Genomic DNA, 14,812 nt, shown 5'->3' with positions numbered 1-14,812 from the left:
CACTTACCTTAGGTAGCGCATTGGTCCTCCCCTCCCTTTTCAATGCGTGTGTCAGACGGCTCCGATTGCCGCCTGACACCCACGATCGTTCCCCGCTGAGAGAGAGCGGTCAGCTGTTGTAAACACAGCCGGCCGTTCTTCTCCCTGGAATGATCATAGACCTCCTGTGATCCTTCTATATAGGATCACATGTCCCTATGGTCATTTCAGAACCCCCGCCCCCCAAAGTTAGAATCACTCCCCCAGGCTCACATTTAACCCCTTGATCACAGATAATGTTAACCCCTTCCCTGCTAGTGTCATTATTACAGTAACAGTGCATATATTTAGCACTGATTACTGTAGTAATGTCACTGCTCCCCCCAAAAGTGTCAAAAATGTCAGTTAGGGGTCCGATCTGTCCGCCACAATACCGCAAAAACCACAGATTGCCGACATTACTAGTAAAAAAAAAATGAAAAATCTTTCCAGTAGTTAGTAGACGCAATAACTTTTGCGCAAACCAATCAAAATATGCTTATTGCGATTTTTTTTTTTACCAAAAATATGTATCAGAAAACAAATTGGCCTAAAATGTTAAAATATTTTGTTTTTTAAATTTTTTAGAGAATGTCATACAGCAGAATGTGAAAAATATTTTTTTTTCAAAATTGTCGCTCTTTTTTTGTTTATAGCACAAAAAATAAAAATCGCAAAGTTGATCAAATACCACCAAAAGAAAGCTCCATTTGTGGGGAAAAAGGGAGATCAATTTTATTTGGGTACAGCGTCGCAGGACCGTGCAATTGTCCGTAAAAGTATCAAAAAAAAGTAAAGGTGTAGCACTAATCCACAATAGGGGCAATCAAGTCCATAGAAATCACATGAAAAAAGTCCCACATGAAGTGTTCACTCCACACCAACAAACTCAGAGTGCAGGGAGAGAAGATCCACCACCAGGTTCAATATCTTATCCTCTTACCAGATGACAAGACCTTCACTACAAAGGTCGTCTATCGCAGATATCATGAAACAGGACACAGATGGAACTAGGAACTCCCCAAAGCTCACTTATGCAGTGGCCGATAACCCTCCTTAGATGCCTTTTTAGTTGACCTATGTCAGTGACATGGTTTCATGATATCTCAGCAACCAATGGCACTTTCCGGCCACTAGTGTCTCAGCAACCAATGGCACTTTCCGGCCATTAGCTTCTTACTAACCAATAATACTTACAAGCCATCTGCATCCTAACAAGCAATGATGCTTTCTGGCTGTCTGCGTCATAGCAACCAATGACACTTTCCAGCCATTAGCATCTTAGCAACCGATGACATTTTCCAGCAACTAGTATCTTCACAACCAATGATGTTTTCTGGCTACTAGCATCTTAGCAACCAATTGTGTTTTCTGGTTGCTTGTGTCTTCACATCAATGACACTTTCAGCCATTAGCATCTTAGCAACCAATGACACTTTCCAGCAACTCGTGTCTTAGCAACCAATGACACTTTCTAGCAGCTAGTGTCGTAGCAACCAATGACACTTTCTAGCAGCTAGTGTCGTAGCAACCAATGACACTTTCAAGCAGCTAGTGTCGTAGCAACCAATGACACTTTCTAGCAGCTAGTGTCTTAGCAACCAATGACACTATCTAGCAGCTAGTGTCGTAGCAACCAATGACACTTTCTAGCAGCTGGTATCTTAGCAACCAATGACACTTTCAAGCAGCTAGTGTCATAGCAACCAATGACACTTTCTAGCAGCTAGTGTCTTAGCAACCAATGACACTATCTAGCAGCTAGTGTCGTAGCAACCAATGACACTTTCTAGCAGCTGGTATCTTAGCAACCAATGACACTTTCAAGCAGCTAGTGTCGTAGCAACCAATGACACTTTCTAGCAGCTAGTGTCTTAGCAACCAATGACACTATCTAGAAGCTAGTGTCTTAGCAACCAATTAAGCCTTCTGGCTAACATCTTAGCAACCGATGATGCTTTCTTGCCACTTTCATCTTAGAAACCACTCAGACTCCGTTCACATCACATCGCTCTGGATTGCGGGCGGAATCGTGACGATTCTGCCTGTGATCCTGAATTGCCGCAAAGCGAGTTTGCGATACCTGTTACTTTCAATGGCACCCCAATCACGGCACAATTTTGCCGCAACTGTCACCCAACAAATTGCGTTAAAATCGTGCAAACAGAAACGCTGGCCGTGTTGCCCAAAAGAACTACCTAAAGTAACAGGGATGGACAGCGCGTCCCGCAATTTGCAGTAATTAGAGATCAGAGGCAGAATCCTGGCGATTCCGCCGCTATACAGAACGCCATGGTGTGAACAGAACCTTGCTGTCTGCATCTTAGTAACCAATGACGCTGCAGATTGGGAAGATGTCAGTGGTAGTAATCCCACCAATAAATGAATGACTTCCTGCAGCTTCCAGCAAGAGGTTTGGGCAGCAAATTTGCCATTCGGTGTTAGTGCCAACTCTGTGATCCTGGACTGCATCCCTAGGTCTATGTCTGTACCCGCTTGTATCACACAGCTCAGCCCCCTGCTGCTGCTACATCCCAGTGTGTACAATCCACGATAGAGAACGCAGTCCCATAGGAAGTAACAGGCGAGGTCCGGATCTGACAGCGCTGTGAATTGGCAGACAAGGACACAGCCGCTGTATGTACTCCGCTCACTGACCCCGGACACCACGTGACATCTCTACCCACTGTGCTCCAAGGTGAGCTGCGTCATGTGACTAGAGTAATGGGCAGGGTTTTCTATCAGCTGCGATAATCCTATTGGCTCACATTCCCCCACCCCTTTCTTCTTCGAGTCCTCTTTGGACAGCAGGACGTGCTGATTGGGTATTCCTAGAGATCATGGCCGTGCTCCTTCGTAGAGTAGTCACTAGTTCTCGCCAAGGATGGTCAGTGCTGGCTCCGAGCAGCCGGGGGTGTTCCGGGACCTCCTTACCCATAGATGACACTGTGAACGGGCTGAGCGATGAGCAGAGGCAGGTACGGCACCCTAATCATTGTTTATGGGGGTCAGCTGGGACCTTGCATGTAATAGCAGTACAATGTATAGGAAGAAGAAACAGTGCTTTGCTCTGATATTCGCAGCAATACCTCACATGTGTGGTGAAATCGCTGTTTACATATACAGTGGGTACGGAAAGTATTCAGACCCCCTTAAATTTTTCACTCTTTGTTATATTGCAGCCATTTGCTAAAATCATTTAGGTTCATTCTTCTTCCTCATGAATGTACACATAGCACCCCATACTGACAGAAAAACACAGAATTGTTGACATTGTTGCAGATTTATTAAAAAAGAAAAACTGAAATATCACATGGTCCTAAGTATTCAGACCCTTTGCTCAGTATTTAGTAGAAGCCCCCTTTTGATCTAATACAGCCAGGAGTCTTTTTGGGAAAGATGCAGGGCCGGAGTGGGACTCATTTTCAGCCCTGGAGTTTCATTCCTTAGACCGGCCCACTTAAAGTGGAGTTCCACCCAAAAGTGGAACTTCCGCTTTAGGGAGTCCTGACCCCCCGACATGCCACATTTGGCATGTCATTTTTTGGGGGGGGGAGCGGGTACCTAGTTATGACAGGTACCCGCTCCCACTTCCGCTCGGAGCGCCGCGGCGCCCTGAGCGGAAGTTCTCCTCTCCCCCTCCCTCCCTGCAATCTTCTGGGACACGTCAGAGGTCCCAGAAGATTGCCGGCCAATCACGGCGCGCAGCGCGACTCGCGCATGCGCAGTGGGTACCCGGCTGTGAAGCCGCAAACTGTAACAGCCGGGTGCCCACAGCAGTGATGCCGGCGCCGAGGGAGAGGATCGAGGCTTCCGGCGGCCGCATCGCTGGACCGTTGGACAGGTGAGTAAATGGCTGGAACTCCGCTTTAAGTTCACCTGACTGAAAAACTCCCACACATGGCATCATCTCATCCTACCTTGTTGCTAAGACTTTGCTACAACACTCCCAGCTGTTCACCTCCACCATCATAATGGTGAGCTCCGTCTCCGCACTTTTTCTCCCCTAGTGCAGTAGATGTGAGCTAAAAAGTCACTCATGTGATGGTGGAAGTGAACAATAACAGCTGGGCGTGTCTTACCAACAAGGCAGGATGGGATACCATCACTGGGAGTTTTTTAGTCAGGTTTGAGGAGATATATAAATGGCCTTTACCTATAACAAGGGCTTTATTCATCTTTAGTCAGAGCTTTACAATTTAATTTTATCTACTACCCCCCCCCCCCCCCCTTATCTGTATTGGCAGTTTTTGGAAAAGATGAACTAATCCTTTCATGTTCACTTAAAAAGTTTGGCTCAGGGGCGGACTGACAACTCATGGGGTCCCCGGGCAATAAGGGATCATGTGGACCCCTGTGTCCCCGTCCATGTGTCCCGGCCCACACTCAAGCAGCTTATTAGTGCCCATCAAATGCAGCTTATCAGTGTCCATCAAATGCAGCTTATAAGTGCCCATCAAATGCAGCCTCACCAGTGCCCATAAAATGCAACTTATTAGTGCTCATCAATGCAACCTCACCAGTGCCATCAAATGCAGCCTTATTAGTGGCCCATCAAATGCAGCTTATCAGTTCCCATTACATGCAGCCTCACCAATACCCATCATATGCAGCCTGACCAGTGCCCATCAAATGCAGTCTGTTAGTGCTCATCAATGCAACCTCATAAGTGCCAACAAATGCAGCCTTATTAGTGCCCATCAAATGCGGCTTATCATTACCCATCAATTGCAGCCTTATCAGTGCCCATCTAATGCAACCTCACTAGTGCCTGGATCACACAGAGCAGCGATCTCTCGCTGTGTCGCGAAGCTTGAATTTAAATTGCCTGGCGGCTGCTGTCAACATGGTTCCACCTCCTAGACCGGCTCTTATGATACAGGTCACACTGATTCAATTTTCTAGCATTGGATCAGTGTGCCATCTATCATAGGAGTTGGACTAGGAGGTGAGACTTTGTTACATCGCTGCAGAACAATTCAGATCCAGGTTCCGTGACACAGCAGGAGATCGCTGCTCTGTGTGACATACACAAAAAGAGGAGGAAAGAGGGGAGCACTCTGACAGGGGCGCCCCAGAATGACGTCATTGATGCAATTGTGATTCAGCTGTTGCCTGCATTAATGGAGAATCGTTTAAGGCTGAATCGCAATGCATCGATTATACGATTATTTTCAACACCACCAATGTTAGTTCAGGTTCACATTAGTGCGATGACAGACATTGCATGTGATTCGCAGCGCACTGCTCTGAAAATCATGCAATATTTGTGTGATGCGAATTAAGCCATACCAATTGTATGGCTAAAGTCGCATCGCATTTGGACACAACTCGCACAGGACCCTTTTTTTGGGTCCGCAGCAGAATTGTATTGCATGGGTGTTCACACCTATGCGATCCGATTCAGGTATGAACTGACAGTTCACACTGCGATATGCGAACCGATCTGGGTGTGTCGATAACTTTGTATTGACACCCCCAGCGAATCGCACATGGCAGTCTGAACTGCCTGCGATTTGAATGCGATTCAGGAACCCGCAGTGAATTTGCAGGGTTCCCGCATCGCATATATGTGAACCAGCACTAAGAGACATTCTTCCAGCCGAAATGTACAAATGTTAGTGTTAGGGAAAAGTGTGTACAGATATCAGATATATATATATATATATATATATATATATATATATATATATATATATAGGGAATAACTCATTAGGTGCTATTCCCTATAGATAACACTGATATCTGTACACTGAGTGGCACTCACTATACTGGGGATTGGCACTGGGGAAGAAGGAAGGAACACTCAGTCAGTCCTGCTGGTGATTGGACACACAGAACACCTTAAACTGCTGTCATTATTACACACTGACCTGCTGCTACACACACGGCAGGTCAGGCTGCTTAGCTCCGAGGTGACACTGCTTGGCTCTGCACTCTACAGCCTCCATCTCCTTCACCCGAGGCAGTGATGTGTAGCCCCGCCCCTCAGCTGAATTCCCCAGAGGGAGGAGTGGCCAGAGCTCCTGTCCCTGCCATCATCTCCACACGGCTGACGGCTCCATGATGCTCTCTGATCCATCCTGTGATAGGGTGCCTTCTCTTCTTCCACGCCTCCCACCAGAAGTGTATCGTCTGTGAGCCAATTATCTGCAGCGCTGAGCGGCCGGGGGCGTGTTTTTGGAGTGGGACCGAGGCATGGAACGCAGCATTTCCTGGAAGTGAGTTCAGTAAGTGACTTCCTCTTCACCAAGAATGACAACGGCCCTCCACCAATCCAGCCCACCGGGAATTCTCCCGGTGCTCCCGATTGGCCAATCCGGGCCTGGAAAGATGCAACAAGTCTTTCACACCTGGATTTGGGGATCCTCTGCCATTCCTCCTTGCAGATCCTCTCCAGTTCTGTCAGGTTGGATGGTAAACGTTGGTGGACAGCCATTTTTAGGTCTCTCCAGAGATGCTCAATTGGGTTTAAGTCAGGGCTCTGGCTGGGCCATTCAAGAACAGTCACGGAGTTGTTGTGAAGCCACTCCTTCGCTATTTTAGCTGTGTGCTTAGGGTCATTGTCTTGTTGGAAGGTAAACCTTCGGCCCAGTCTGAGGTCCAGAGCACTCTGGAGTAGGCTTGTGACGGTATCAGATTTTCATGCTGCGATTAATTGATTAAGGTTTTGCCACGGTATACGGTATTATCACGGTATTCTATTATTAAATTTAAATTATTAAATTTCCACCTCACTTCAATTTCATTGCTGAATTTAGGGGCTTTGGTTCACTTATGCACATTATTATATAGTCAGTCAGTACAGACTCTGTGAACCAGGCCTAAAATAGGTCATCAAGCAGTGTCTGGCCTAACTGGTGATAACTGGTCCTGGCGCTCAGCTCCGATCCGATGGCCTGGTCATTAGGAGGGCAAATCCTTGTGGTCAAGATGTGGTTAAACCTGAAGGAGGTGTTGTTTATAAATTACTTTACTATTGCTTTAGGCCTGGTTCACATGTATGCGGGTTGGCGGTTCACATGTATGCGGGTTGGCGGCCCACATTTGCACAGGCATAGCAGCCCATTGATTTGAACGGGCTGCTATGCCCTCATTTTCCGCAGAAAAAAGGTGCATGCAGCATTTTCTTTAAAATTCAGTGGCCTTGAAATCCATCCTGCTTTTGCACCATGCGACTAACCTGCAGTTCCTGCTCTGGCAAGCTTTCTGCATTTTTTGTATACGTGGGCACGGCATTTAAAAACAGTTTGCGTGTGCAGCAACGGCAGGTAAGTCGCATGGTGCAAAAGAAGGATGGATTTCATGGCCACTGCATTTTTTTAAATTTTGCATGCACCTTTTTTCAGCTGAAAACGCAGGCATAGCAGCTCAAGCCCATTCACATCAATGGGCTGCTATGCCTGTGCAAATGTGGGCCGCCAACCCGCATACATGTGAACCGCCAACCCGCATACATGTGAACCGCCAACCCGCATACATGTGAACCGCCAACCCGCATACATGTGAACCGCCAACCCGCATACATGTGAACCGCCAACCCGCATACATGTGAACCGCCAACCCGCATACATGTGAACCACCAACTCTCATACATGTGAACCACCAACCCGCATACATGTGAACCAGGCCTAAAGCAATAGTAAAGTCATTAATAGATAAACACACCGGTCCTCCTGCAGGTTTAACCACTTCTGGATCGCAAGGATTTGCCCCTTTAAAGACCAGGCCATCGGATCAGAGCGCCAGGACCAGTCATCACCAGGTAGGCCAGACACTGCTTGATGGCTATATAATAATGTAATGTGGGCTGCTATGCGTGTGTGTGTGTATATATATATATATATATATATTAGAGCTGCACGATTCTGGCCAAAATGAGAATCACGATTTTTTAGCTTGGAATAAAGATCACGATTCTCTCACGATTCTCTGTGTAACAAAAAAAAAAAATTGGGATAACTTTACTGTTACGTTTTTTTTTTTTTTTTTATTCATTAAAGTCTATTAATTGCGTTTGAAAGACTGCTGCGCAAATACAGTGTGACATAAAATATTACAACAATCGCCATTTTTTTCTGTAGGGTCTCTGCTAAAAAAATATATAAAATGTTTGGGGGTTCTAAGTACTTTTCTAGCAAAAAAAAAACTGATTTTAACTTGCAAGCAACAAGTGTCATAAAAAGATCCAGTCTTTAAGAGGTTAAACTTCCTTTCTCCCTGGCAGAGGGAAGGAAAAGATACAAATGTAATCATTTTTGTTTATAGTTAGGAGACTTAATGCTGAAAGGTGTTAGCTGAGTGAGTGAATGAGTCATCCAGCTCACTGAAATGTATCAATTCACAAGTCAGGCAGACTTGACAGAGAAACTCGGTATTTTAAAAATGCCACAATAACAATACCGTGGCTATGCAATACCGCGATATATCGAATTACCGAAAACCGGCATATGTCTACTCTGGAGAAGGTTTTTGTCCAGGATATCCCTGTACTTGGCCGCATTCATCTTTCCCTCGATTGCAACCAGTCGTCCTGTCCCTGCAGCTGAAAAACACCCCCACAGCATGATGCTGCCACCACCATGCTTCACTGTTGGGACTGTATTGGACAGGTGATGAGCAGTGCCTGGTTTTCTCCACACATACCGCTTAGAATTAGGCCAAAAAGTTCTATTTTAGTCTCATCAGACCAGAGAATCTTATTTCTCACCATCTTGGAGTCCTTCAGGTGTTTTTTAGCAAACTCCATGCGGGCTTTCATGTGTCTTACACTGAGGAGAGGCTTCCGTCGGGCCACTCTGCCATAAAGCCCCGACTGGTGGAGGGCTGCAGTGAAGGTTGACTTTCTCCCATCTCCTGACTGCATCTCTGGAGCTCAGCCACAGTGATCTTTGGGTTCTTCTTTACCTCTCTCACCAAGGCTCTTCTCCCCCGATAGCTCAGTTTGGCCGGACGGCCAGCTCTAGGAAGGGTTCTGGTCGCCCCAAACGTCTTCCATTTGAGGATTATGGAGGCCACTGTGCTCTTAGGAACCTTAAGTTCAGCAGAAATCTTTTTGTAACCTTGGCCAGATCTGTGCCTTGCCACAATTCTGTCTCTGAGCTCTTCAGGCAGTTCTTTGACCTCATGATTCTCATTTGCTCTGACATGCATTGTGATCTGGAAGGTCTTATATAGACAGGTGTGTGGCTTTCCTAATCAAGTCCAATCAGTATAATCAAACACAGCTGGACTCGAAGGTGTAGAACCATCTCAAGGATGATCAGAAGAAATGGAAAGCACCTGAGTTAAATATATGAGTGTCACAGCAAAGAGTCTGAATACTTAGGACCATGTGATATTTCAGTTTTTCTTTTTTAATAAATCTGCAACAATGTCAACAATTCTGTGTTTTTCTGTCAGTATGGGGTGCTATGTGTACATTCATGAGGAAGAAGAATGAACTTAAATGATTTTAGCAAATGGCTGCAATATAACAAAGAGTGAAAAATTTAAGGGGGTCTGAATACTTTCCGTACCCACTGTACATGTGTGGTGCAATCGCTGTTTACATACATGTGTGGTGCAATCGCTACCGTTACCGTTTGCAAAATTTTATAACAAAGTATAAACACTTTTTTGTTTTGTTTGATCAACAAAAATAAAACCCCAGTAGTGATTAACCACTTTACCACCGGAGGATTTTGCTGTCTTCCGTCCAGGCCACTTTTTGCGATTCGGCGCTGTGCGACTTCAACTGACAATTGCGCGGTCGTGCGACACCGTACCCAAACGAAATTTACGTCCTTTTTTTCCCACAAACAGAGCTTTCTTTTGGTGGTATTTGATCACCTGTGCGATTTTTACTTTTTGCGCTATAAACAAAAAAAGAGCGTTTATTTTGAAAAAATACAATATTTTTAACATTTTTTTTATATGAAATTCCCCCCAAAAAAGATGTAAAAACCAATTTTTTAAAAAAAATTTGGCCAATTTGTTTTATGCTACCTATGCTTGGTAAAAAAAAAATCGCAATAAGCGTATTTTGATTGGTTTGCGCAAAAGTTATTGCGTTTACTAACAAAGGGAAAGATTTCTGTCATTTTTGGTGTTTTTTTTTTTTTTAACGCGAAATGGCGGCGATCTGCGATTTTTTTTTTTTTCGCGATTTTTTTTTTTGCGATTTTCGGACCCTTGACTGACATTTATGACACTTTTGGTGGGTACCAGTGACATTACAGCTGTAATCAGTGCGTGCTATATATATATATGCACTGTTACTGTAAAAATGACACTGGCAGGGAAGGGGTCCAATGGCATTCACCCATGCATAGAATACCCAGGTAGGAAGAGAAGAGTAAAGAATCGAATGCTCTTTGTTGGAATTTAGTAAAATAATTTATTAAAGCCAATGCACGTCGGCGCTTGGAGGCGTTGACTTCTTCAGTAGGGGTCCCCGAAGAAGTCAACGCCTCCATGCTCCGATGTAAGGCGTATAGGGGCGGAGCCTATCTGCAGGCATCATATCCTCTCCTCATTAACACGGAACCGTTGTTTTTATGCACTGTGAAGTGCTTTGTATGTAAGTGCATTGGCTTTAATAACTTTCACTTTCACGGAGGTGGTGATTTGGTTATTGATTTATTTGGATCCCAGCATCACTGTTCCCTTGGATTACCTGTAGCACTTTTATGAGATTGTTCTATATCTTTGGAAGTTGAGAGAGATTTTATATCCCTATCTATATGTGTCTCTCTATATCATATATCATCATGTGTCATATCTCTCTCTATATGTGTGTATGTGAGATTTTTTTTTATCTGGCGCAACACTCTTTTTGGTTATTTTTTTTCTACTTCCACTGGCCACAGTTTGGTCCTCCTAAAACCCAAAGGAAAGTAAACTGGCCCTTTGTTCAGAAAGTTTGGAGACCCCTGCTCTAAACCTATGAACTGAATGCATTGCCCGCAGTTGTAGGGGTCTTTCAGAGAGGTCATTGCAGCATTGTGTACACACCACCACTGCCTTTGCAGCTACAGGGGAAGCTATTGGGGTGGTGGCCAACCACGTGGTTTTTATTTACCCCCCCCCCAAACGCTAGTGTAAGCATGGCCTTAGGCCTTGTTTACTCTTTAAGCTGTTGAATATATTTTTTACCCCCTTAACCACCTCCCACCCGGCCATTGTACATATACGGCCGGGTGGGAGTTTCGTCCTTCTGGTCGGATGTTCCGGAACGTCCTTCAGAAGGAGCGAGATCGTGCCGCGGGCATGCGCAGCGGCGCAATCTCGATGTGCCTGTGTCCCTCGGACACAGAGCAACAAGATGCGGCAGGAGGGCCCTGTGATTGGCCCTCCTGATCACATGACCGCTGTGTCCAATCACAGCCGTCATGTAATGTAAACATAGCCCTTTGATCTCTTCTCCTCCTGACAGATCCTGTCAGTGAGGAGAAGAGAGGATCGGTGCTGCAGCCGGGGGGAATCAGTGAGTATTTCTAATTACTCACTGATCACAGGGGGGGTCTGTGCTGGTAATCAGAACATTGATTACCAGTGCAGTCCTGGGGGGGGGGGGGGGTGCCACTAGAGCCACCAGGGATGCCCACACCCATGACCACCTTGGATGCCCACCATGGCCACCAGGGATGGCAAATAGGGCTCAGAGAGCCTGCCAGTGGTGCCCTCCCTATCAGTGCTGCCCACCAGTGCCCGTTATTGCCATCTATCAGTGCCGCCTATCAGTGCCCGCCAATGCTGCATATCAGTGCCACATATCAGTGCCCATCAGTGCTATCTATCAGTGCCCATCAGTGCTGCATATCAGTGCTACCTATCAGTGCCCATCAATGCTGCATATCAATGCCACCCCATCAGTGCCACCCCATCAGTGTCTCCTCATCAGTGCCTGTCAGTGAGGCAACATCAGTGCTCATCAGTGCAGGAAAAAACGTATCCATTTACAAAATTTTATAACCTAAACAAAAAAAATTTTTTTTTTTTTTTTTTCAAACTTTTCGGTCTTTTTTTTTTATTTGTGCACCAAAAAAGGAAAAAACCTGGTGGTGATCAAATACTAACAAAAGAAAGCTCTATTTGTGGGGAAAAAATGACACAAATTTGGTTTAGGTACAGTTGCATGACCATGCAATTGTCATTCAAAATGCAACAGCGCTAAAAGCTGAAAATTGGTCTGGGAAGGAAGGGGGTTTAAGTGCCCAGTATTGAGGTAGTTAATGACCAGGCCAGTTTTTTGCAATTTGGCACTGCGTGACTTTTACTGGTAATTGCGCAGTTATGCAATGCTGTACCCATTTAAACGATAAATCCTACGAGCAAAGAAATAACGATATAATCGCTCCAAACAATCCTCTATCTCACACAGTGTAAATAATATGAATAAATTGCTGCGCAAAAATATCATATAACCGTAAGGTGAACAATATCCAATCAATTTGTACACCAATGTAGGTAAAAACTAATAAGCGATAAATAGTGATATTTAGTGTAAATAAATATATATTTATATATAAAATGTGCCCAATGTGTAGAAATCACATATATAAATGAAGTCTTATCCGATTGGTGCCAAAATAAATCTAAACAAGTGCCATTAAATAAACTTTTATAAAGTGCCAATAGCGCTGACTGAACTACTACTAATAAATAAATGCAAAGTTCATAATGTGCAGAAAACAGTTCTTGTTGAATCAGTGCAAATAGATGGATCTGAATACTCCCAAAAATGCCAATGGTGCGACAGTGCAAATGACAAGGTCACATAAGGTGACCTGTGCTTCCAAAGTGCAGAGGTAATGAAGTGGCACTTGTTTAGATTTATTTTGGCACCAATCGGATAATACTTAATTTATATATGTGATTTCTACACATTCTCACATGAGTAATTTACATGCAGTAATTAAGAGCTACATTATGATGATGTGTTTTCTTAAAGTGTATGTTCAATTTAATAGCGTATCCAGTGCTAATAATTGTTGGCGCTGCACTTTTCTGTTTATTTTTACCTTTGGATTAATCATATCTTTGGTGCTGGCAGCCTATTAGATTTTAGTATTGATGTTGATAGCCCTAGTGGCCTATCACATTATGTGTGTGTGACCAAGCGCTGCTATCTATCTTTTTTTAGACACACAGGTATGTCAGTCTGTGTGTAGTAGTAGTTGTCGGAATAATGTATCTGCCAAGACTCTTTTTTTTATTAACCAGGAGGCCTTGTTTCTCTCCCATTCAGCTCCGGCACACTGTACACAGGTTCCTCCAGGACCATCTGGCACCTAAAGCCAATGAAATTGATCAACAAAATGAATTCAAAGACCTGAGGGTAAGTTGTGGTTGTTACATCTGGATCACAGTGTTCTCTCTGGCAGTTAATTGTGCACCAATGTATTATGCCTTCTTATTGGTGTGTAATTGTTTGTTTAGTATTTTAAATTGTGGGGGAATAACTAAAATACAATGAAGTTTGTTCCATGTTGTATTTAGCTGAATTTTACTTACTATTATATATTTTTATGTTTAAGTGTTGTAGGTGACACTGCAGTAAGCTATATTCCCTCACCATTCATACAGAGGTGACCATTACAGTACTATTTATTTTTTTACGAGTGGTTGATTTCTGTAATACACAAGATACAATGTCCAGTACGTAATCAGTCCAGGTAGTAAAAATGTCTCACACGTGATATCACCATTTTTGGGATGAGTAACAAAATGTGTTTTCAGGTGTAATTCTTAGTATGCCCATGCTGCATTTTAGAGAAAAATAAAACCATTTCCATTTACTTTCTGCACTTTCCAAAAGCTTGTAGCAATTTAACCACTTAAGCCCCGGAAGATTTTACCCCCTTCCTGACCAGGGGGTATTTTGCGATTCGGCACTGCGTGACTTTAACGGATAATTGCGCGGTTGTGCGACGCTGTACCTAAACTAATTTGACGTCCTTTTTTTCCCACAAACAGAGCTTTCTTTTGGTGGTATTTGATCACCTGTGCGATTTTTTTTTTTTTGATCATGCGCTATAAACAAAAAAAGAGCGTCAATTTTGCAAAAATAACAATATTTTTCACATTTTATTATAAGACATTCCCCCAAAAAAATGTAAAAATCAAAATTTTTTAACATTTTCGGCCAATTTGTTTTATGCTACATATGTTTGGTATAAAAAATCGCAAAAAGCGTATTTTGATTGGTTTGCGCAAAAGTTATCGCGTTTACTAACAAAGGGAAAGATTTTTGTCATTTTTGTTGTTTTTTTTAACGCGTAATGGCGGCGATCTGCGATTTTTTTTTTTTTTTTTTTTTTTTTTTTTTTTTTTTTTTTTTTTGCGGTACTGCAACATTGCGGCGGACAGATCGGACCCTTGACTGACATTTTTGACACTTTTGGGGTTACCAGTGACATTACTGCAGTAATCAGTGCTATACATATGCACTGTTACTGTAAAAATACACTGGTAGTGAAGGGGTTAACTTTATTTGAGAGGGAGGGGCTGTGTGTGTCCCTAGGGGCGTGATTCTAACTGTGATTGGCTGTGGGTTGAGCTGTAGAAACAGTGATCAACGGTCCTACATAGTAGAACCGTGTGATCACAGTTTCTACACAGGGGAGAATGACAGGCGGCTTGTTTACACTAGCCGCTTGACTTTCTCCCTCTGCAGCGGCAATTGCAGAGTGACCGGCGGACATCGGGTCCGCCGGTCACACGCGCGGGGGGGGGGTCCGTGACCACGCCTCCGGCGGCGCGCGCTCGCTCCCTAGACCCTCACAGGCTAGCGACGTAGATCTACGTCACT

The 14,812-nt window shown here is 44.1% G+C and overlaps 1 protein-coding gene across 1 annotated transcript in view; it reads left to right on the top strand.

Moving 5' to 3' along the window:
- Nucleotides 1-2,800: 2,800 nt before the first annotated feature.
- The window catches only part of IVD (isovaleryl-CoA dehydrogenase), a 137,589-nt gene continuing 125,577 nt past the window's right edge, over nucleotides 2,801-14,812 (top strand). Inside the window, exons 1-2 of the mRNA XM_082275408.1 lie at nucleotides 2,801-2,996; nucleotides 13,250-13,339. Coding sequence (XP_082131534.1) covers nucleotides 2,859-2,996; nucleotides 13,250-13,339 — 228 coding nt within the window. The 5' untranslated portion in view covers nucleotides 2,801-2,858. The remainder of the gene's footprint in view (nucleotides 2,997-13,249; nucleotides 13,340-14,812) is intronic.

This window comes from Pelophylax lessonae (genome assembly GCF_965119305.1).
Source record: "Pelophylax lessonae genome assembly, chromosome: 13".
NCBI lineage: Eukaryota > Metazoa > Chordata > Amphibia > Anura > Ranidae > Pelophylax > Pelophylax lessonae.
The sequence above is the reverse complement of the archived record's forward strand: the minus strand, read 5'-3'. Positions and strand labels throughout refer to the sequence as shown.